General features: G+C 32.7%; 2 protein-coding genes across 2 annotated transcripts in view; both read right to left on the bottom strand.

The window, feature by feature from the left end:
- Positions 1-1,976: 1,976 nt before the first annotated feature.
- On the bottom strand, positions 1,977-11,073 carry LOC130895290 (muscle-specific protein 20). Its single transcript, XM_057802513.1, has 3 exons — positions 10,896-11,073; positions 10,179-10,390; positions 1,977-2,380 (listed from the first exon to the last, which is right to left on the bottom strand). The coding sequence occupies exons 1-3, from the start codon at positions 10,923-10,925 to the stop codon at positions 2,068-2,070; spliced, it is 555 nt and encodes a 184-aa protein (XP_057658496.1). The 5' UTR covers positions 10,926-11,073; the 3' UTR covers positions 1,977-2,067.
- Positions 11,074-14,727: 3,654 nt separating this feature from the next.
- The window catches only part of LOC130896004 (paired mesoderm homeobox protein 2A-like), a 51,295-nt gene continuing 41,288 nt past the window's right edge, over positions 14,728-24,734 (bottom strand). The window contains exons 3-4 of the mRNA XM_057803727.1: positions 20,242-20,515; positions 14,728-15,205 (exon numbers count right to left, since the gene is read on the bottom strand). Coding sequence (XP_057659710.1) covers positions 14,937-15,205; positions 20,242-20,515 — 543 coding nt within the window. The 3' untranslated portion in view covers positions 14,728-14,936. The remainder of the gene's footprint in view (positions 15,206-20,241; positions 20,516-24,734) is intronic.

Below are 24,734 nucleotides of genomic sequence, written 5' to 3'. Positions count from 1 at the left end.
TGTTTAAAATTAGAAATATAACGTAAGTATATTTAAGAAAATAGTGAAGAAATTTTTAGTCGTTTCTTCGCTTATGTAACTAAGAGATTTTTTTCAGTTTATTATCAAATTTAACTTGTTTGAATTCCGTATAAATACTACTTTCTTCTACATATATGTTTCTAAATTAGTAATATTCACTCATAAATAATAAAATATTTTTGTTATTCTATAATCACGTCATCTATTATCTCAAGCTTATAATTAACAACATTAGATAAACAGGAAACTTCTTCAAGGTTAGTTAAAGATGATAAATAATACAACAGATGTCACTAAAATAACTTTATTTATAAATAACGTTTTGTTTTTTTATACAAACAATGATAATACAATTATGAATATTAAAATATTAAGTAATTACCAATTTTAACTTTATTATAAAGAGTTTACAATTTTATCTTCAAATTTTTAGTATCTACCAGACAGTATTTAGTAGTAATCCAATGTTGCCAAATTACATATAATTATTAGACACAATTTTTATCGTTTCTGATAAGAAATAATTAGTTGATCTAATTGTTGTAACAAGAATTGATGGTCATTGTAAAAAATGAGGATGAGGATGAGGAAAACTTGAGGATTAATTTATAAAAAGCGTAGTTTTTCTCGAAAGGAATTTTAAATAAAATCTTATAATCTTGGCAACAGTGCTTCATAATATCTTCAATTTGTAATTGGACAACGATGTGGCAGTCGGACCAACCGATTTATATCGAAGTAGAATGAACGTTAAAATTGCTCTCTTATGGTGAGGTTAAATAGTACTTAAATAGAATGTTAAAATAGTCCTTAATAAGTATCATGTTTGATGAAATTAAATACAGGAAACTCTTCATTTAATAACAAATAGTTTCAAAGCTGAAGTATAGATGTCACTGTAATTTATATAATTATTTAAATAATTGAATATATTTTGAATTGATACAACTGATAATAAATAGTAATATATTTTTAGAATCATATTTTATATTGAATCAATATATTTACTTTTCTTATTAATATTAAATGAAAAATTGAATCTTTATTTCGACCATCGCGCTACCTAGTGTTTAATTTATCAAATTTAAAAATTATGACATGTTATTTTCATTATATCTACGAATAACTTAAAACATTTTGGAGTATAATGAATTTTCTTCAAAGTTTTGATTCCTGTGAATGTGATTTAACATGTTTCAAAACGATTTTACTTCGATTTTTGTAACGATCTATTTTTACATCCACCCACTTTCCAAATTCAAGCCAAAGTATTTACGTTTCATGTAATGTTTGTAGGAACGAGACACACCCGTATTAGGTGTTATATAAGTATCGCATCTATTTTTAGAATTCGTTATTATCAAAACATTTTCGAATATCTGTTTTATTCGCTTCGTAGACCGTAAAAAAATAATTCTGCATATCTCATATTAATTGCACGGATAATAATTATTATAATTTATTATGTAAACATCAATCACAGACATTCGGCAACATCGTGATTACTTTGGAAAGTAGTAGTAGTAATACTTAACGGATAATATCGTGAATAAACTTTTTAGAAATAAATATCGATTTTTTATCAGAAAATAATCGATTTACATTACTTTAGACAGTTTCTACTGTGTGGATATTTGTTAAAACCATAGAAATATGACAGGTGGAGTGAGCATAGTATACGTGAAGCTATTAGGAGTATCAGGACTTCAGAAAGAGAGAGAGAGAAGATGACTTTCCGTTGAATCAGTTAAATCAGAATCACGCATATACAGTACGCAAAGAAATAAAGTGATAGAAATAGATAAATGATTTTTATTATTATATTTATCTATAGATGCCTAGTCTATCTGTAATATTTCTATGGCAATTTCAAGTAACTGACAGATGATTGCGTGATTGCCAGGTTATATTATAAGTATTAAATTTAATAACAAACTATAATAAAACAATAAAAATCCGTTGTAAAATAAAATTTATTAATTCATTTAGATGACAGTTACCTATGTAAGTTAAAAAAATAAAAAACGAATGGTATTATTGAACAAATTACTTTCCAAGGATGATTTTACGTCCAGCGCCGATGTTTTGTCCGGCTTGAGTAGCTCCTTTATTTTGTCCGGCTTGAAGACCGATGATACTTTCACCAGCTCTAAGTTGTTCTTCGGTGAATTCTCTCTTGTTTTCGTCGGCGGGTTTGGGTCCTAGATAAGGTCCCTTCCATTCAGAATGTTTGTAGGTCTGTCTACCCAGAGCGAAAAGCGTATTGGTCACTTGAGCTATGTCTTTCTTTTCCCACAGATCCACGGTTTGGAATACATCGATGTCAGCTACGCCGTAATTTTTGATGGCTTGCTGGAAACTGAAAAATGAATAAAGAAATTATGTCAGACCTTTCCAAAGGCTTTTGCTACGACGCTTACTCTTTAAAAAGCTTTTGTAAGAACCTACTACAGACAAATCGTATCCTGGATATTTTGTTTGGGTTTAACTTCGTTTATATTGAATATAAATTCGTAAATTTCTTTTTTAAGCTTCAAACACGCTTAGTTTGACCATTAGTACCAAAACAAGTTTATCAACTTATCTAATAACTAAAAATAAAAAAAAACGATTGTTTTTGAAACTGATCGCTTTTCTAATAATTATGAAAATTCCACAAATGTTTCTATAAATAAATATTTTGTTGAAAGCACGTATTTAATTTTAGATTGAAGCTTGGTTTTCAGGCGCGTAGTTAAAACAAAATTCCAGCGATAATATTTATTCAACACGGCATAAAATAATTAAAATAGATCTTATTTATTGGATTAAATCGTGTTTTGATTTCAACCAAAACATTGGAATGTTATAACAATCGATTAATCGATATTTTCGATTGTAGAGATTTCGAAATAATGAACGTTTTCCAGATTTTCGTTCGGGTTGCAATCGCAATTTTTTTATTTTTATTTGCTGCATCAGTCATTTTGTTAATTTCCTATTTATTTTTTTCATATCTTACAAAACTTGGTGATAATTTAGATAAAAAATTGTAGCTTATTAACAGAAGTTTTAGCTTCGGATTTGACAAAAACTGGAGGAAGATCGAATAAGAAACTGTTGGAAAGTTTAGATGAAAAATTGTAGCTTATTAACAGAAGTTTTAGCTTCGGATTTGACAAAAACTGGAGGAAGATCGAATAAGAAACTGTTGGAAAGTTTAGATGAAAAATTGTAGCTTATTAACAGAAGTTTTAGCTTCGGATTTGACAAAAACTGGAGGAAGATCGAATGAGAAACTGTTTGAATGTTAAGATAAAAAATTGTAGCTTATTAACAGAAGTTTTAGCTTCGGATTTGACAAAAACTGGAGGAAGATCGATTAAGAAACTGTTGGAAAGTTTAGATGAAAAATTGTAGCTTATTAACAGAAGTTTTAGCTTCGGATTTGACAAAAACTGGAGGAAGATCGAATGAGAAACTGTTTGAATGTTAAGATAAAAAATTGTAGCTTATTAACAGAAGTTTTAGCTTCGGATTTGACAAAAACTGGAGGAAGATCGAATAAGAAACTGTTGGAAAGTTTAGATGAAAAATTGTAGCTTATTAACAGAAGTTTTAGCTTCGGATTTGACAAAAACTGGAGGAAGATCGAATAAGAAACTGTTGGAAAGTTTAGATGAAAAATTGTAGCTTATTAACAGAAGTTTTAGCTTCGGATTTGACAAAAACTGGAGGAAGATCGAATGAGAAACTGTTTGAATGTTAAGATAAAAAATTGTAGCTTATTAACAGAAGTTTTAGCTTCGGATTTGACAAAAACTGGAGGAAGATCGATTAAGAAACTGTTGGAAAGTTTAGATGAAAAATTGTAGCTTATTAACAGAAGTTTTAGCTTCGGATTTGACAAAAACTGGAGGAAGATCGAATGAGAAACTGTTTGAATGTTAAGATAAAAAATTGTAGCTTATTAACAGAAGTTTTAGCTTCGGATTTGACAAAAACTGGAGGAAGATCGAATAAGAAACTGTTGGAAAGTTTAGATGAAAAATTGTAGCTTATTAACAGAAGTTTTAGCTTCGGATTTGACAAAAACTGGAGGAAGATCGAATAAGAAACTGTTGGAAAGTTTAGATGAAAAATTGTAGCTTATTAACAAAAGTTTCAGCTTCGGATTTGACAAAAACTGGAGGAAGATCGAATAAGAAACTGTTGGAAAGTTTAGATGAAAAATTGTAGCTTATTAACAGAAGTTTTAGCTTCGGATTTGACAAAAACTGGAGGAAGATCGAATAAGAAACTGTTGGAAAGTTTAGATGAAAAATTGTAGCTTATTAACAGAAGTTTTAGCTTCGGATTTGACAAAAACTGGAGGAAGATCGAATAAGAAACTGTTGGAAAGTTTAGATGAAAAATTGTAGCTTATTAACAGAAGTTTTAGCTTCGGATTTGACAAAAACTGGAGGAAGATCGAATGAGAAACTGTTTGAATGTTAAGATAAAAAATTGTAGCTTATTAACAGAAGTTTTAGCTTCGGATTTGACAAAAACTGGAGGAAGATCGAATAAGAAACTGTTGGAAAGTTTAGATGGAAAATTGTAGCTTATTAACAGAAGTTTTAGCTTCGGATTTGACAAAAACTGGAGGAAGATCGAATAAGAAACTGTTGGAAAGTTTAGATGGAAAATTGTAGCTTATTAACAAAAGTTTTAGCTTCGGATTTGACAAAAACTGGAGGAAGATCGAATAAGAAACTGTTGGAAAGTTTAGATGAAAAATTGTAGCTTATTAACAGAAGTTTTAGCTTCGGATTTGACAAAAACTGGAGGAAGATCGAATGAGAAACTGTTTGAATGTTAAGATAAAAAATTGTAGCTTATTAACAGAAGTTTTAGCTTCGGATTTGACAAAAACTGGAGGAAGATCGAATAAGAAACTGTTGGAAAGTTTAGATGGAAAATTGTAGCTTATTAACAGAAGTTTTAGCTTCGGATTTGACAAAAACTGGAGGAAGATCGAATAAGAAACTGTTGGAAAGTTTAGATGAAAAATTGTAGCTTATTAACAAAAGTTTCAGCTTCGGATTTGACAAAAACTGGAGGAAGATCGAATAAGAAACTGTTGGAAAGTTTAGATGAAAAATTGTAGCTTATTAACAGAAGTTTTAGCTTCGGATTTGACAAAAACTGGAGGAAGATCGAATAAGAAACTGTTGGAAAGTTTAGATGAAAAATTGTAGCTTATTAACAGAAGTTTTAGCTTCGGATTTGACAAAAACTGGAGGAAGATCGAATAAGAAACTGTTGGAAAGTTTAGATGAAAAATTGTAGCTTATTAACAGAAGTTTTAGCTTCGGATTTGACAAAAACTGGAGGAAGATCGAATAAGAAACTGTTGGAAAGTTTAGATGAAAAATTGTAGCTTATTAACAGAAGTTTTAGCTTCGGATTTGACAAAAACTGGAGGAAGATCGAATGAGAAACTGTTTGAATGTTAAGATAAAAAATTGTAGCTTATTAACAGAAGTTTTAGCTTCGGATTTGACAAAAACTGGAGGAAGATCGAATAAGAAACTGTTGGAAAGTTTAGATGAAAAATTGTAGCTTATTAACAGAAGTTTTAGCTTCGGATTTGACAAAAACTGGAGGAAGATCGAATAAGAAACTGTTGGAAAGTTTAGATGAAAAATTGTAGCTTATTAACAAAAGTTTCAGCTTCGGATTTGACAAAAACTGGAGGAAGATCGAATGAGAAACTGTTTGAATGTTAAGATAAAAAATTGTAGCTTATTAACAGAAGTTTTAGCTTTGGATTTGACAAAAACTGGAGGAAGATCGAATGAGAAACTGTTTGAATGTTAAGATAAAAAATTGTAGCTTATTAACAGAAGTTTTAGCTTCGGATTTGACAAAAACTGGAGGAAGATCGAATAAGAAACTGTTGGAAAGTTTAGATGAAAAATTGTAGCTTATTAACAGAAGTTTTAGCTTCGGATTTGACAAAAACTGGAGGAAGATCGAATAAGAAACTGTTGGAAAGTTTAGATGAAAAATTGTAGCTTATTAACAAAAGTTTCAGCTTCGGATTTGACAAAAACTGGAGGAAGATCGAATAAGAAACTGTTGGAAAGTTTAGATGAAAAATTGTAGCTTATTAACAGAAGTTTTAGCTTCGGATTTGACAAAAACTGGAGGAAGATCGAATAAGAAACTGTTGGAAAGTTTAGATGGAAAATTGTAGCTTATTAACAGAAGTTTTAGCTTCGGATTTGACAAAAACTGGAGGAAGATCGAATAAGAAACTGTTGGAAAGTTTAGATGAAAAATTGTAGCTTATTAACAGAAGTTTTAGCTTCGGATTTGACAAAAACTGGAGGAAGATCGAATAAGAAACTGTTGGAAAGTTTAGATGAAAAATTGTAGCTTATTAACAGAAGTTTTAGCTTCGGATTTGACAAAAACTGGAGGAAGATCGAATAAGAAACTGTTGGAAAGTTTAGATGAAAAATTGTAGCTTATTAACAGAAGTTTTAGCTTCGGATTTGACAAAAACTGGAGGAAGATCGAATGAGAAACTGTTTGAATGTTAAGATAAAAAATTGTAGCTTATTAACAGAAGTTTTAGCTTCGGATTTGACAAAAACTGGAGGAAGATCGAATGAGAAACTGTTTGAATGTTAAGATAAAAAATTGTAGCTTATTAACAGAAGTTTTAGCTTCGGATTTGACAAAAACTGGAGGAAAATCGAATGAGAAACTGTTTGAATGTTAAGATAAAAAATTGTAGCTTATTAACAGAAGTTTCAGCTTCGGATTTGACAAAAACTGGAGGAAGATCGAATGAGAAACTGTTGGAAAGTTTAGATGAAAAATTGTAGCTTATTAACAAAAGTTTCAGCTTCGGATTTGACAAAAACTGGAGGGAGATCGAATAAGAAACTGTTGGAATGTTTAGATGAAAAATTGTAGCTTATTAACAGAAGTTTTAGCTTCGGATTTGACAAAAACTGGAGGAAGATCGAATAAGAAACTGTTGGAATGTTTAGATGAAAAATTGTAGCTTATTAACAGAAGTTTTAGCTTCGGATTTGACAAAAACTGGAGGAAGATCGAATAAGAAACTGTTTGAAAGATTAGATGAAAAATTGTAGCTTATTAACAGAAGTTTTAGCTTCGGATTTGACAAAAACTGGAGGAAGATCGAATAAGAAACTGTTGGAAAGTTTAGATGAAAAATTGTAGCTTATTAACAGACGTTTTAGCTTCGGATTTGACAAAAACTGGAGGAAAATCGAATAAGAAACTGTTGGAAAGTTTAGATGAAAAATTGTAGCTTATTAACAGAAGTTTTAGCTTCGGATTTGACCAAAACTGGAGGAAGATCGAATGAGAAACTGTTGGAAAGTTTAGATGAAAAATTGTAGCTTATTAACAGAAGTTTTAGCTTCGGATTTGACAAAAACTGGAGGAAGATCGAATAAGAAACTGTTGGAAAGTTTAGATGAAAAATTGTAGCTTATTAACAAAAGTTTCAGCTTCGGATTTGACAAAAACTGGAGGAAGATCGAATAAGAAACTGTTGGAAAGTTTAGATGAAAAATTGTAGCTTATTAACAAAAGTTTCAGCTTCGGATTTGACAAAAACTGGAGGAAGATCGAATGAGAAACTGTTTGAATGTTAAGATAAAAAATTGTAGCTTATTAACAAAAGTTTCAGCTTCGGATTTGACAAAAACTGGAGGAAGATCGAATGAGAAACTGTTTGAATGTTAAGATAAAAAATTGTAGCTTATTAACAGAAGTTTTAGCTTCGGATTTGACAAAAACTGGAGGAAGATCGAATAAGAAACTGTTGGAAAGTTTAGATGAAAAATTGTAGCTTATTAACAAAAGTTTCAGCTTCGGATTTGACAAAAACTGGAGGAAGATCGAATGAGAAACTGTTTGAATGTTAAGATAAAAAATTGTAGCTTATTAACAAAAGTTTCAGCTTCGGATTTGACAAAAACTGGAGGAAGATCGAATAAGAAACTGTTGGAATGTTTAGATGAAAAATTGTAGCTTATTAACAGAAGTTTTAGCTTCGGATTTGACAAAAACTGGAGGAAGATCGAATAAGAAACTGTTGGAATGTTTAGATGAAAAATTGTAGCTTATTAACAGAAGTTTTAGCTTCGGATTTGACAAAAACTGGAGGAAGATCGAATAAGAAACTGTTTGAAAGATTAGATGAAAAATTGTAGCTTATTAACAGAAGTTTTAGCTTCGGATTTGACAAAAACTGAAGGAAGATCGAATAAGAAACTGTTGGAAAGTTTAGATGAAAAATTGTAGCTTATTAACAGACGTTTTAGCTTCGGATTTGACAAAAACTGGAGGAAAATCGAATAAGAAACTGTTGGAAAGTTTAGATGAAAAATTGTAGCTTATTAACAGAAGTTTTAGCTTCGGATTTGACAAAAACTGGAGGAAGATCGAATGAGAAACTGTTGGAAAGTTTAGATGAAAAATTGTAGCTTATTAACAGAAGTTTTAGCTTCGGATTTGACCAAAACTGGAGGAAGATCGAATGAGAAACTGTTGGAAAGTTTAGATGAAAAATTGTAGCTTATTAACAGAAGTTTTAGCTTCGGATTTGACAAAAACTGGAGGAAGATCGAATAAGAAACTGTTGGAAAGTTTAGATGAAAAATTGTAGCTTATTAACAAAAGTTTCAGCTTCGGATTTGACAAAAACTGGAGGAAGATCGAATGAGAAACTGTTTGAATGTTAAGATAAAAAATTGTAGCTTATTAACAGAAGTTTTAGCTTCGGATTTGACAAAAACTGGAGGAAGATCGAATAAGAAACTGTTGGAAAGTTTAGATGAAAAATTGTAGCTTATTAACAAAAGTTTCAGCTTCGGATTTGACAAAAACTGGAGGAAGATCGAATGAGAAACTGTTTGAATGTTAAGATAAAAAATTGTAGCTTATTAACAGAAGTTTTAGCTTCGGATTTGACAAAAACTGGAGGAAGATCGAATAAGAAACTGTTGGAAAGTTTAGATGAAAAATTGTAGCTTATTAACAAAAGTTTCAGCTTCGGATTTGACAAAAACTGGAGGAAGATCGAATGAGAAACTGTTTGAATGTTAAGATAAAAAATTGTAGCTTATTAACAGAAGTTTTAGCTTCGGATTTGACAAAAACTGGAGGAAGATCGAATAAGAAACTGTTGGAAAGTTTAGATGAAAAATTGTAGCTTATTAACAGAAGTTTTAGCTTCGGATTTGACAAAAACTGGAGGAAGATCGAATAAGAAACTGTTGGAAAGTTTAGATGAAAAATTGTAGCTTATTAACAGAAGTTTTAGCTTCGGATTTGACAAAAACTGGAGGAAGATCGAATGAGAAACTGTTTGAATGTTAAGATAAAAAATTGTAGCTTATTAACAGAAGTTTTAGCTTCGGATTTGACAAAAACTGGAGGAAGATCGAATAAGAAACTGTTGGAAAGTTTAGATGGAAAATTGTAGCTTATTAACAGAAGTTTTAGCTTCGGATTTGACAAAAACTGGAGGAAGATCGAATAAGAAACTGTTGGAAAGTTTAGATGGAAAATTGTAGCTTATTAACAAAAGTTTTAGCTTCGGATTTGACAAAAACTGGAGGAAGATCGAATAAGAAACTGTTGGAAAGTTTAGATGAAAAATTGTAGCTTATTAACAGAAGTTTTAGCTTCGGATTTGACAAAAACGGGAGGAAGATCGAATAAGAAACTGTTTGAAAGATTGAAAGAGATCCAATAGAGATCCAATAGAGATCCAATAGAGATCCAATAGAGATCCAATAGAGATCCAATAGAGATCCAATAGAGATCCAATAGAAATGTATACTTGTAATTTCGTAGATTTGGTTTGGAAGTTATGAAGAAGCATTATTATTAACTAAAATATTCCATAATTATCTCTAAATTCGATCATTATCAATCTGTAATTCAGTTTTGACTAGGGACTACGTAAATATTTATCTCAACCGTTTTTGATGTTTTGAATTTAATGGACTATGAAATTCGTTGGAAAGATAAAATCAGCGACGTATTTTTAGAAATCGGTTTACATTTTTCGACCGGATTTATTACAAACCAAATATTCCAAATATCATATAATCCCGACGTATTAACTACGAGGGACTTACTTGTTGATGTTTTCCATCATTTTGAATTGTCCGCCAGAGGTGTTGATTTTTGGTACGGATCCCGGCGCCAATTTATTGATAACTTGACAAAGAACTGTACCATCGCGAATGACGTCTTCGTACAATTCACCTGGTGGGAATTTAGCACCAAGTACGGCCTCTATCCACTCTTGAGCTTCTTTGTCTTGTTGGGGGTTGCGTTTGGCGGCGATCTGGAAATTACGGAAGTGAAAACAAAGAAAAAAATTTGTAGAAATCATTAAAATCTCATATAATAAACCAGTTAGTTTCATAGACAAATTAGAAATCATACTGACCAAAATTGAAATTTGTTTTTACTTAAAATGAAAGTTTTTTTTTAATTTTATCGATTTTTCTTAATGAAGCTAAATTTTCCGAAGAATTAATAATAAAATTCCTTAGTTTTCGACATATAAATGATATCGATCATTTCTTTGTACTGATGATATTTATATCAATATTCGAAACGTTGTACTTCAATTTTTTTGTAATTTTTTGAACAATAATCAAATAATTCAGCATTTTCATCTATAATTTTGACTTAATTCTTAAAATTTATTAGTAAAAACCAAATAAATATTAATTAACGACAATTGTTTCCAATTTTCACGAAATAAGTTACTGGAAAAAACGTTTTTTAATAATTTTCGAGAAATTTTAATCGCTAAAAATGAATATCTTAAACATTATTCTTACCTTGCTGCGGACTTGGCGTTCAAGAGACATTTTGTTTACGTTTATTCACCGATGCTCTAAATTTTCCCACTAACAAAGAACTGAATAAAATTAACGCCGCGACGCTTTTATATCTGCTATCCTTTTTCCGCACAAGTCCCACTCAATCGCGCGTCGTCATACTAATCGGAAAAACAGCGTCGTCGAATATCATTATATTTAGAAAATTATTCATTTGACTTTTCCAGTTATTATAGAAAAAAAAAATGATATGACGCGACAGAATTGTTTTTGATAAACGTCATTTTACTTTAATGACAAATTTAGTAACTCAAATTTCGTATTTAAGGCGGAGGTGTATCCAAATTAAACACAAGAAACCTTCGTATTGTTGCTGATGAGGTCCACAAATATCAAAATTGGACTACATAACATTTGTTTGTATAAATTGATTTGGTAAAGGTTATTATTAAAGAAATTACGTTTTTAATTTAATTTTGATTTATTTATACACAAAACTTATACATTAGTGGACTAGAAGAAGAATGGGTATGGTAACATTTCGACATTTATCAACATAAGTGTAAATAAAAGTCTCACCAACAAATATTACGAGAGTTGTCCATAAAATAAGGTTATCAAGAAGCTACGAATGTCATTAGATGTAGTTTGACTCATTTTTTCTGAGTTTTGAGTCTCACGCCAAAAGCGAATTACGTTCAGGGATTCGTTTTATGTACGTATAAAACACGTGAAGTGTATGCTTACAAATGGAGCACACCGATCGTGTCCACGACAGATTATACTGTCTCACATCCCCGTTACAGCCCAGATTTGGCTCCTAGTGATTAATATTTCTTCTTTGAACGAAACAAACACTTGGAAGGGACGCATTTTATAAACGACGCGGAGAAAAGAGGAGAGGTTTTGAGTTGTATTCGACTTTTACGGCCAAGGAGTTACGAATGTCATTATACGTAGTTTGACTCATTTTTTCTGAGTTCTCGCTTCGGTGAGCCGTCCACAACGTACATTCTTGTCTTTGTAGCCATTTGAGTCTCGCGCCAAAAGCGAATTACGTTCAGGGATTCGTTTTATGTACGTATAAAACACGTGAAGTGTATGCTTACAAATGGAGCACACCGATCGTGTCCACGACAGATTATACTGTCTCACATCCCCGTTACAGCCCAGATTTGGCTCCTAGTGATTAATATTTCTTCTTTGAACGAAACAAACACTTGGAAGGGACGCTTTTTATGAACGAAGCGGAGAAAAGAGGAGAAGTTTTGAGTTTTATTCGACTTTTACGGCCAAGGAGCTACAAATGTCATTAGATGTAGTTTGACTTATTTTTTCTGAGTTTTGAGTCTCACGCCAAAGCGAATTACGTTCAGGGATTCGTTTTATGTACGTATAAAACACGTGAAGTGTATGCTTACAAATGGAGCACACCGATCGTGTCCACGACAGATTATACTGTCTCACATCCCCGTTACAGCCCAGATTTGGCTCCTAGTGATTAAAGAGATAAAAGGAGAGGTCTAGGCATAAAGTAGATGGTTTATTGTATGTAAAAATGCATTAATCTTAACGCCGATTTAGTCAAAAAATAGAGTCAAGTGTAAACTTTCTTTTAATTCGAATAAATGTGTTGTTGGGGGAACCTTATTTTTCGAACAAGTCTCTTACAACAATTTTATGATTAAAACATGTTTTTTCAGTCTTCTGGATGTGAAAATAGTTTTTTTTTCAAAATTACATAGATAAGCTGGAATTAATTGGGTTTTTGAGACGTCGATCATGATAAGAAAAGTAAAGTCGCTCTATTCTGTTTAAGAATTTTTTTCTTCGGTCTATTGAGGGTCAAATATTTCGAAAAAGAGCGGGAAATGGAAGTGAGACCATTTTTCGGGCCTTATTGAAGCGATTTAAGCTAAAATGAAAACCGGATCTACCACTACAGGACCTGACAAAGACCTGTAAAGGTTTTCTGATTCAAAAAGTGCTTTTGATTCGGGACAACGCACATTTTCACATTTCTGTAATAATTAAGATTATGTATGACAGTATTGACCAAATATGGCCGTCAGCCGACATTTTCCTAACCTCAAATTTTTACTTGTAGCAGAAAGGTTGTTATTAGTCGTTTATTTTGAGTAGAAAGATTTCAAAAGATGGGAAACTTTTTAGATAACCCCTCGTATGTTTAAATTCACAAAAAAAAGGTAATTCAATGATTACAACACGTCATTAGGAACGACAGAACACGCGGGGAGTGTCATTGTTTGGACTACGATATTGGGGCGGGAAAAATGATCGTTTTTTGAAATGTATTTTTTGGTAATAATTTTCTTATTTATTTACACCCATGTTTCTGTTGAATTACTGCATTCAGTTGTGCCTAAATGTACATATATGTACACAATTTACATTCATCAAAAATTTAAAAAAATTCGCGGTATACACTTTTCCACTACCTAATATTTACACATTTTTCATATTATAAACATAAATTTTCATATATTATGGAAAATACATTGAAGAAGTATTTCATTCCATACCATATAAACATCCCTTTTCGGGTCTAAATCCTCACCGTACTTAAGTATTTCGATACTTAAGTCTAAGTACAAGTTAGTCAAACAAATTGACGTCTCATTTAGAATTTTCCGAACGAAATATATTTTTCAGTACTTAATCAGCAATAATTCGAGACTGTAAATCTCTTAAATTATACGTAAAAAATTGGGTTGAGATGGTCCTAGAAGTACCTGGTTCGACAAAAAAAACTTTATCCATCAACGTAAGCTCCTTTTAGCTCCATTTCGATCGCCGATCTTTTTTTTAAACAGAAAATAATCCGACGAAGCCAAATCTGGCGAATAGGGTGCTTCTTAACCGAACGCGGTCGTTTTTGCTTGATTTTTCTTCCCTCAAACGTTATTTTTTCCGAAAAAAACTGACGCCTGCAGATGGAACGGTCTTTGGAGCCGGTTCTCCCTTTTCAATCCATTGTTTTGATTGTTATTTTGTTTGGGATGTGAATTAATAAATCCACGTTGCGTCCGTGGTTATGAATCGTGGCATCCATCTTGTGCACAGCTTTCCAAATGTCAAAATTTTCATTTTGACATTTGGTCTGCTAGTTCACGCACTTCCGGTCGACGATCGTCAACTTTGGGGTATTTTTCAAGCAACTACCGCCATCTATAGGTCAAACTATGTTTATGTTTAAGAAACTGAAGGATATTAGCTTACGATAGAGGCGTTTTGTAAAAAAACTGAACCATTTTTGATACGCAGTTTTTATTTGACAATCGTATGAATGAATCCTTGTGAGGATTTTTTTGAAAATTGAAAATATCGAATATCCAACTGTCTTTGACGCGTCGAGGCCCAAAAAATTTTTTCCAGGACCCAGGACCGTAAACAAAAAACATATTTTGCATTTTTTATTCGAAATAAATTTTTTCAATGAATTTATTCCAAGATACAAACTATTTACTGTATGAAAGAAAAAAAATCAAATGGACCGAATGTAGGATAATGTTTCAAGGACCCAGGACGATCCAACCGGACCGTAAAGCACTTTAAATAAGGACCATTAGGACGTTGATAAATTTTGGGATAAAATACGTCGTTGGGGGGCTTGAACGTGTTAAATATCTATTTTTGAATGATAATAATGAGGTTATGATTTCGAAAAATTCTGTATCGGTGTTTTATGGTATGAAATAAAAACTCATATAAAACAAATTCTAAAAAAATCTATTGATTATTTGGTCTCTCGAATGAAACGAATAAAAAAAATTCAAATTTTTTCTTTTCGTTAAACACAGACGGACTTTTCTAAACTATTTTCGTATAACCAAATTTCCTAATTTGTGTAATAATATTGATTCTATTCAAGTTTTTTTCAACAAAATATTCCATACTAAACGAGACATATCTCTTCTTCTAAACTCTTCTTTTTTTATCTGTCAAATTCTTCTTTATTGATCCAATTTTAGGTTATGTCAATATTATTACACACGCACGCGCGCACACACAAATAGTTTCTTAGAATAAATGATTCGCCGCTGTCGGTTTTAAATGATCGCCGAGTAAATACGAAGCAGCGCCACCTGTCGCTCCTAAAAGCGACGTGAAAGGCGAAGAAAGCGCTGCGGCCGCGGCTGCGGCCGCATGCGAACTATGATGCGATTGAAGGTGATTCGGTTGCGATAAAACTTTATTCGCCTGTTGAACTAATAACGCCGTATTGCAGGATTGCGGACTCATCGAGGACCATTTGTTGTTGTTCGAAATTGCTTCTTCACTCTGTTTACCTGAAATAACAAAAATATTCACTCTACGGGTTTTTATAATACGGAAACAAGTTTTTTCATGTCCAAATAGTCATTTTCTGGTACAACTGCTTAATAATTGGACATCATTGATGCTCGAAGACGTAACCAGTCAACGACTGTTGTTTTTTCAAGCCAAACCTTTATCTCAACGGTGATTAGTTCAAAAATAGTTGTTCAATAGAAACCTTGTTCAAAGACATTCCGCCAAAGGTAAACTGAAGGTAAACTAAAACCTGTTTTATACTAAATTTGCCCACCAATAAACCTTCTCCCGCGAAACTTTAATTTCAGCGGGAAAATTTTATTTTGTGCACGTTTTGGTGGCACGTTTTGGTTCTAATAAAGTAGATATTCACTTTTTTTGTCCTGTAATCTTCTAGTTCCTTCGGGAAGTACGATTTCTCATTGAAGATTGACCACTACGTTTTTAAACACGTCTCCGACGCTGAGATTTGTCCAATTCGCAGCAATTAGATCGAGTTTGGGGTAGGAAGTCTTATTTTTAGCTCCTCCTTTAAAGATTCTATCGGATTAAGATCAGGATTGTATGTTGGCTACTCCTTAACCCGAAAAACGACTTCTGCACGATTCTGGCGATGTGCGGCCTTGCATAAAAGTAAATTCGTTTCTAATGTACACTTTTTTCCTTTGGTTGGTACCATGGAGGTATAACCTGGTCTCATTTAAGAACAGAACAAATCCTCTTGGTTCCAACGTCCAATTCAGATGATCTTTTACAAAAAGCAGTAGCCGTAGTAAGTTTTGAACCAATCGCACCTCGAGGTAATGTTTTTGACGCAATAAAGAGGTTGTAAATCCTGGTCCAGGTCGTCTATGAAAGGATTCAGACAACCGCTCGTCTACCAACAGCTCGCCGACTGTAAATTCTCAAATTTTGCTCCAAATTGGACACCATTGCGTTCATAATGAAGAAAAATGTGCTTTCGATTATTATTAACTGAATATTGAAGAAAATACAATAAAAACAAAGACTGAAAGGTAATCTAAAACCTGTTTTATACTAAATTGTCCCACCAATAAACCTTCTCCCGCGAAACTTTAAATTTCAGCGGGAAAAAACACGTCGGCGGGAATCTTATTAAATTTGGTTGTGCACCTCAACCAAAGCGATGTATCAAACAAGATATTCACGGAATCGAAGTAGACAATATCATTTTTATATTCGTATATAAATCCAAAAACCAGCTGGTAAACATCAGAAAGTTTTATATTTATTATTTGTTCATTCTCAATTACTAAATGATTTGCTATTTTCTGTCGTATTTACAGGGATGGATTTTCCACAATTTAGCGATTATTATCATCATTGTTTTAATCCCAATTTTATTCTACAATTATTTCCATTTCCAATGTCCAATTTCGGATATCAGCAGCAATGCGAAAGAGTCGAAGGTTTTATTGAACCAGGTTCTAAGATCCTTCAACCAGGATCTTTGTTTCTTCGTCTTTTTTTTTCAAATATGTTCTTGGAACGATTTGGATTCGTTTTTTCATAATTTGCAATACAGGGGAACTTGGAAATTCGTCCAAACATTTCGAATGCTTCATATCTTCGGTAGAGGTCCATAGCTCCGGTTGAAGGTGGATTTCACCTTTTCTACGATGATATATTGAAAAATTCTTAACCTACCATAGAACCAAACGAAATTTCAACGTCAAAATATTTTGTTATTCAACATATTTTCATCTTAATTGGACACATTGAACCTGCAACGTCTCTAGACCTCCACAGCTTTTATTATCTCCTCGTTGGAAGAAAATTTACGACCTTTTGAACTATTTTTTCAGTTGAGGAAAGAGATGATAGTCGGACGGAGCCAAATCTGGTGGATTAGGGGGTGTTCTAGTAATTCCAACCCTAAATCACGAATTTTTTGCGAGATTTGGGTGCAGGGGCGTTGTCCTGCGAAAACGAAACACCTTTGGATAGTTTTCCGCGTCTTTTCTTTTCAATTTTTTCCCGTAGAGTGGTCAGTAATAGTAAGGACATTGATCACCAAGGGCATTAAGCATATTTTTCGATTTTCACAATTTCGGCGGAAATTTTTTTTCTTTTAATTTATTGCGTGACTCTTGTTCGCTTTTTTGACGTCAAACTTTACACTGACACTTCTAATAAGTTAATATAAATATGAATAATTCGATGTAAGTAACTTCGGGGGTCAAAATCGATTTTTCGCAATTTTATTGCAAATAACTCGTTTCCTATGGGTTTTACGCAATTTATGTTTATTATAAAAATTGTAGATCATTAAAATCTCTACAACTTTTGTTGTAAAAATTTTTTCATACGGTGGATCGTTTCTGAGATATAGGGCGGTTAAAATTCCGTTTATAATCAACTGGTAATCCCGATCAAAATAATGTCTTATAAAATTTATAATTTATTGCAGATACCCAGGTATAAAGTCGTTTAAACTTGTTCATTTGATATCCTGAAACTCCTCTCAAAACTCACGAATAATTCGATGTGAGTAACTTTAAAAATCGGGGGCCAAAAGCGATTTTTCGCAATTTTATTGCAAATAACTCGTTTCCTATGGGTTTTACGCTATTTATGTTTATTATAAAAATTGTAGATCATTAAAATCTCTACAACTTTTGTTTGAAAAATTTTTTCATACGGTGGATCGTTTCTGAGATATAGGGCGGTTAAAATTCCGTTTATAATCAACTGGTAATCCCGATCAAAATAATGTCTTATAAAATTTATAATTTATTGCAGATACCCAGGTATAAAGTCGTTTAAACTTGTTCATTTGACATATTAAAACTCCTCTCAAAACTCACGAATAATTCGATGTGAGTAACTTTAAAAATCGGGGGCCAAAAGCGATTGTTCGCAATTTTATTGCAAATAACTCGTTTCCTATGGGTTTTACGCTATTTATGTTTATTATAAAAATTGTAGATCATTAAAATCTCTACAACTTTTGTTTTAAAAATTTTTTCATACGGTGGATCGTTTCTGAGATATAGGGCGGTTAAAATTCCGTTTCGAATCAACTGGTAATCCCGATCAAAATAATGTCTTATAAAGTTTATAATTTATTGCAGATACCCAGGTATAAAGTCGTTTAAACTTGTTCATTTGATATCCTGAAACTCCTCTCAAAACTCACGAATAATTCGATGTGAGTAACTTTAAAAATCGGGGGCCAAAAGCGATTTTTCGCAATTTTATTGCAAATAACTCGTTTCCTATGGGTTTTACGCTATTTATGTTTATTATAAAAATTGTAGATCATTAAAATCTCTACAAATTTTGTTTGAAAAATTTTTTCATACGGTGAGTCGTTTCTGAGATAGAGGGCGGTTAAAATTCCGTTTGAAATCAAAATGGTAGTCCCGATCAAAATAACGTCTTATAAAGTTTATAAATTATTGCAGATACCCAGCTATAAAGTCCTTTAAGCTTGTTCATTTGATATCCTTAAACTCCTCTCAAAACTCACGAATAATTCGATGTGAGTAACTTTAAAAATCGGGGGCCAAAAGCGATTTTTCGCAATTTTATTGCAAATAACTCGTTTCCTATGGGTTTTACGCTATTTATGTTTATCATCAAAATTGTAGATCATTAAAATCTCTACAAATTTTGTTTGAAAAATTTTTTCATACGGTGAGTCGTTTCTGAGATAGAGGGCGGTTAAAATTCCGTTTGAAATCAAAATGGTAGTCCCGATCAAAATAACGTCTTATAAAGTTTATAAATTATTGCAGATACCCAGCTATAAAGTCCTTTAAGCTTGTTCATTTGATATCCTGAAACTCCTCTCAAAACTCACGAATAATTCGATGTGAGTAACTTTAAAAATCGGGGGCCAAAAGCGATTGTTCGCAATTTTATTGCAAATAACTCGTTTCCTATGGGTTTTACGCTATTTATGTTTATCATCAAAATTGTAGATCATTAAAATCTCTACAAATTTTGTTTGAAAAATTTTTTCATACGGTGAGTCGTTTCTGAGATATAGGGCGGTTAAAATTCCGTTTATAATCAACTGGTAATCCCGATCAAAATAATGTCTTATAAAGTTTATAAATTATTACTAGATATATAATTTTAAATAATTTTGAGATTTGAGATGAATTTGCCTTATTTTTATCCCCGAATGGATTAAAATATAAAAAAACCGGGTGGTTCTATTGAAAAAAATAAATAAATTTGATATTTATGAAGTTTAAACACTTTTCAAACACACCCTGTATGAAAAGAAAAATTTTTCAGCATAGATTCAAACATGCCTGACCTAGTGAGATTAACTGTATCAATTTATTTAACTGGCGTATTTTAAAATGGTTTTATTTATGGTAGTAATCAGTTTTTGAAAAAAAAAAAAAATTTAGGTCCTATCCTGCGTTCCGCCGGCGAAATAAAAATCCGAGTAAGGACGCAAGGGCGACGTCGAGAGGCAGGATAGCGTGTAACAGGACGAACAGGACTTGTCTGAGAGGCAGCAGGAGTAGGAATAGAACAGCAGGAGCTTCCCTTGCGCCGCTCTGACATTTAATCTAGAAAATTGCCCGTTGCCGCCCATTTATTTCCATTACTGTCAACTCTTTAGCTGCTGCCTACGTAGAAAGACCCACTCCAACATACACACGTAAAACACTCTCCACATTCCGCTATGGAGGATTCTTTTCCATCGCAAAACACCAATCTGATGTCACATTAGAGAATGAGAACTTTTTCCATTGGGTGTCTGATATGTAATCGGTTTGAGTGTTCCTATTAAATTAATTCCCAAATGCAACCGTCCCCGACGGTGGAAAATCTCGAAACGTTTCGTTTTCATTATCAACAATGGCAGAAGAAGAATTAATACCAAAAAACACTTCGCATTCGACTAAGCTTGGATCTTCTCCGAATTATTTATTTATCCTACATAGAACCGATCGAAACTTTATTACATTTTCTTTAGACACTTTAAAAGTATTTAAAACCATCAAAATATGATACAAAAAAACGTTTAGAAGATTAGAAAACTTACCAGAATTGCCGTTAATAGTTTTAACATCGCCGTTGTTCGAATGGAGACTGGATACGCTACTCGTATTGGAATTTGGCGTTGTGGATATACTGGAATTTGGAGATCCAGGTTTGATATTGTCTTTACTGCTATTGACTTGATGTTTGTTGTTACCGCTGTTTTCCGCTTTGATATTCGTTGTCGGATTCGGACTATCCGAATTTATATTCGAAGTTTTTTGTTGAGCTAACCGTTCTTGCTTTCGAAACTTCGCCCTTCTATTTTGAAACCACACCTGCAAACATTTGGAATATTCCGAATTAATATACGAGGTCTGGCTATTAAATAACGGGACTGCTCGCCTAGAGGGCGCCCTAGACGCGTTTAGATGTATTAATTTCAAATTTCCCGTTAAATGTTTTATAAGTTGTTGCAAAATGTCTATGGGGACAACGTTCGTTGTTTTTTTCCAAAATATCGGCGTGGTGACGTCTGAAGGAGTTCCAGAGTGTCAGACTGTCAACCAAACTTACTATTTGTCAGTTTTGACACCCGATTTTCTACCGGGTCGACGTATCTGCCCGTAATAAGCAGTATTTGGCCAGTAATCGCACTCCAGTGCTCGAACATCCGCCGTACTCACCAGATTTAGCACCGTGCGACTTTTTTTTTGTTTCCGAAGATAAAATCTGCTTCGAAACTGACAAGATTTGAGTCTACGGTGAAGCAGAAAAACGGCAAAAAGTGTTTTTGAGTGGTGTTGTGATGGCCGATAGAGCAAATCAAAATTCAAAGCAACGTTCGTTGTTTTTTTTCGAAATTATCGGCGTGGTGACGTCTGAAGGAGTTCCAGAGTGTCAGACTGTCAACCAAACTTACTATTTGTCAGTTTTGACAACGCTTCGAGAACGATTTCGTCTGTGAAGCATAATTTGGACAGTAAGCGCAATCCAGAGCTCGTGCTCACCAGATTTAGCACCGTGCGACTTTTTTTTTGTTTCCGAAGATAAAATCTGCTTTGAAAAGGACCCGATTTGAGTCTAAGGTGAAGCAAAAAAACGGCAGAGCTCCTAAAGGCGCTTACCAAAGAAGACTGCTTCGATCAATGGAAAAAACTTTTTTGCACTTTTATTACAAATAACTCGTTTCCTATGGGTTTTACGCTATTTATGTTTATTATCAAAATTGTAGATCATTAAAATCTCTACAACTTTTGTTTGAAAAATTTTTTCGTACGGTGGATCGTTTCTGAGATAGAGGGCAAAGCGCGATCGGGATTACCAGTTGATTTCAAACGGGATTCACAGCGCCCTCTATCTCAGAAACGGTTCACCGTATGAAAAAATTTTTAAATCAAAAGTTGTAGAGAATTTAATGCTCTACAATATTGATAATAAATATAAATAGCGTAAATCCCATAGGAAACGAGTTATTTGCTATAAAAGTGCGAAAAATCGATTTTTTTGACTTTTGACCCCCAATTTTTAAATTTGTTCACATCGAATTATATGTGAGTTTTGGGAAGAGTTTTAGCATGTAAAATCTAAGTCTAAATCTATATAAAATGACTGGACTAGCTTTCGTTGTATAGAATTGTTGGCAGATCGACCTTGTTGAAATAAAACACTTTTTAATTAGTTAATAATATATTTTTTTTCACACAGTTCACTTCTTATGTTTCACTTGGTTTTGACCTAGATACTTCAAACTCCGATTTCAATCTAATTTATACTTCTCAACATTACATCCATAGATGCTTTCAATACAATTTTTCCAACGTAAACGGTATTTTTTGGTAAGATATTCTAGATAAAAAGACCCGGAGGTTCCATCAGAAAAATCAAAACTTGATATTTATGAAGTTAAACTTTGAACACTTTTATATACACACCCTGTATAAAATTAAAAATTTTCAACATAGATTCAAATATATCTGACTTTGCTAAAAGCAACCGAATAGAAACCATTTTCATATCTTTAAGGGTATCTTGGTAAAAAAATAATTTATAAGGGTGTGCAACGGTCAAATTTTTTACAAAAAAATTAATATCTCAAAAAGTATGCATTTTTCGAAAAAAGTTTCCAGACAAAGTTTTATTAAAATTTCACGTAGATTTCAAAAATGTGTTGATATACAGGGTGTTGTATTTAAAATAACAAAGTTACAGTCGATATCCGGTAGAACCGGAAGTCGGCCATCTTTGAATATATTCTAGTTAAAAAGATCGTATTCGAAAACCCAAACGTAGAAATTTTCATGATTCTACTACAAGTATTTCGCCTTATACAGATAGTTCTAACTCGTCGTGGGACAACCTGTATAATAATTATGTTGTTGTTATTTTGATAAAATATTATACAAAACCATGCATCGATTGATGATTATCAGAAAAAAAAATGCGTCTAATTAGAACCGAAAGTCCAAAAAATATATCACTACATATTTCATTTATTGATTGTACAAAAAAAAAATTCGTTAACGATATCAAACATAAAATCTGTTCTGTATTTGCGAGAGCTCTCATAGCGAGTAGGAATGCAGTGGAAACGTGGTCGGACAATAAATAAAAACAGAATTGATTACGCTGATTGCCTCGCGAGTTGCGTTTAACATAAATAAAACGAACAATGCGAAAGCAATTTTAATCGGAGGCCTCTATGAAGTATAATTACAGCACAGAGCTTTTCGATTCTCCCTCCACGCTTACACATCCAGTTCTATCACGTGATTTATACTGCTAGAGAAAGAAAAAATGTACTAGAACATGTTAAATTATTCACCCTATTCATAAGCTTGAAGTTGCCGTTATTAACCTTAAAATTTTGACATGTGGTGTACACGGAACGAGAAATAACATCCCGTTCTAACGTCATACGTCAAACTCACGTGTCAAACGTAAACGGATTCGATTATTTTCTTTATGAATAGTTCAAAGTTTTTCAATGTTTTTATGGATATAGTTTCGAAAATCTATCTACATTATTGGAACATCTGGATTTTACGTTGTTGAGATATTCCGAGCAAAAACTGCAATAATAACCGGGGAAAACAATCTGCGCTATCTGCTAAACACTTAACCGAATTATTGTGCATGATTTGTCTGTACATAACAGTCACCCGTACTGAATAATAATATTTAAAGAACGTATGAGCGTTAACGTTCGGATTGAAATGATTTCGTCGTCAAATACAGCGAATTATTTGGTACAACAGATCGAAACAATAAAACAATGGTTATTGTTAACTACGAGGTATCAAACATATTGATTTTTAATACAACACCCTATAGAAACGTAAAAACCAATTCCGTTCTGTCGAAATAACTTATTTTCAAAGTATTCAGATGTTGATTTAGAGTTGAAAGCCAAAAGAAACGTTTGTCAGCGTGTACGATTCGACTTGAAGTTATTTACATGGTTGTTGATTTACCTTACAGTAAATATCTGTCATCTTAGTTCGAAGGCAAGTGGCTCCAACCTAGGGGGATAAACTATAAACTCGAGGAGTATTTTGAAAACCTTAAACATTTTACTGTTCCCCAAAACACCCAGTGTACTAAAAAATATCTGGAAATTTACAAATAGTGGCAATTAAGTTTCCGCCATTTTGATAATAACTTTTGACAATCAGAACGCGTTGTTCGCGTTTACTAACTGTCAATTTTTTATCTGTCACGTCATAATCATGTGACATTATGACTGTCAAACGTGGAATGACATTTCGATTACTACGAATAATGATTATCGAAAATCATCATTAAAGTTGGAAGTTTTTCAAATTATTTTGTTTTGTCGAAAATATCGAAGTTTAATTTCAAAACAACTGTTTAAAATCCTACGTATTATGCCAATATTTTTAGTTCACGCCTGGCAAACGTTATCACTTCACAATTATATGCAGGTGGTATTTATTTATTGTATTTATGATTTGCGAAAGCGTTTTTATGATATTTATTTATCTATAGTTCAGAAATTCAGAAATAAATTCACTTGATTACCAATATATCGAATCAATACGCTTATTTTGAGGTTATGTAATTATGAAACTGATGTATTGAAATAAAAGCTTTCTTCAATTGAGACCAAGTTTTTTTTCGACGTGAAGATGTGAGGATTCTGGTCGTTCCAAACCACGCATTTATGTCGATTGACCGTACAGTTCAGCTTGAAGGTTGATTCGTCCGTCCACAGAATGTAATCTGCGTAAAAAACGATCGGAGATTTGAAGTTAGTTGTTACAGATCGACCAGAACGCGGCGCGTCAGCAACAGAGCCCGTTTTTAAGAATTCCTGGTACGTCTTCTACACCGTTAAACTTATTTGGTAGCGGCGAGTTCGAAAATTGTCGTAAGACATGTTAACTAACAGATAAATTTTGTAAAATACACAAATTATTTACTATTCTACGAACTGAAACGTATTTTAACCTAACTTGTGACACTTTATGGCGAATTCGAAACCATTCTTGCGAAACCGTGAGTCAGGACGATTTTTTTGATAATAAAAACACGATA

This window comes from Diorhabda carinulata, chromosome 6 (genome assembly GCF_026250575.1).
Source record: "Diorhabda carinulata isolate Delta chromosome 6, icDioCari1.1, whole genome shotgun sequence".
Lineage (NCBI taxonomy): Eukaryota > Metazoa > Arthropoda > Insecta > Coleoptera > Chrysomelidae > Diorhabda > Diorhabda carinulata.
This window is presented reverse-complemented; position numbering and strand designations above follow the sequence as displayed.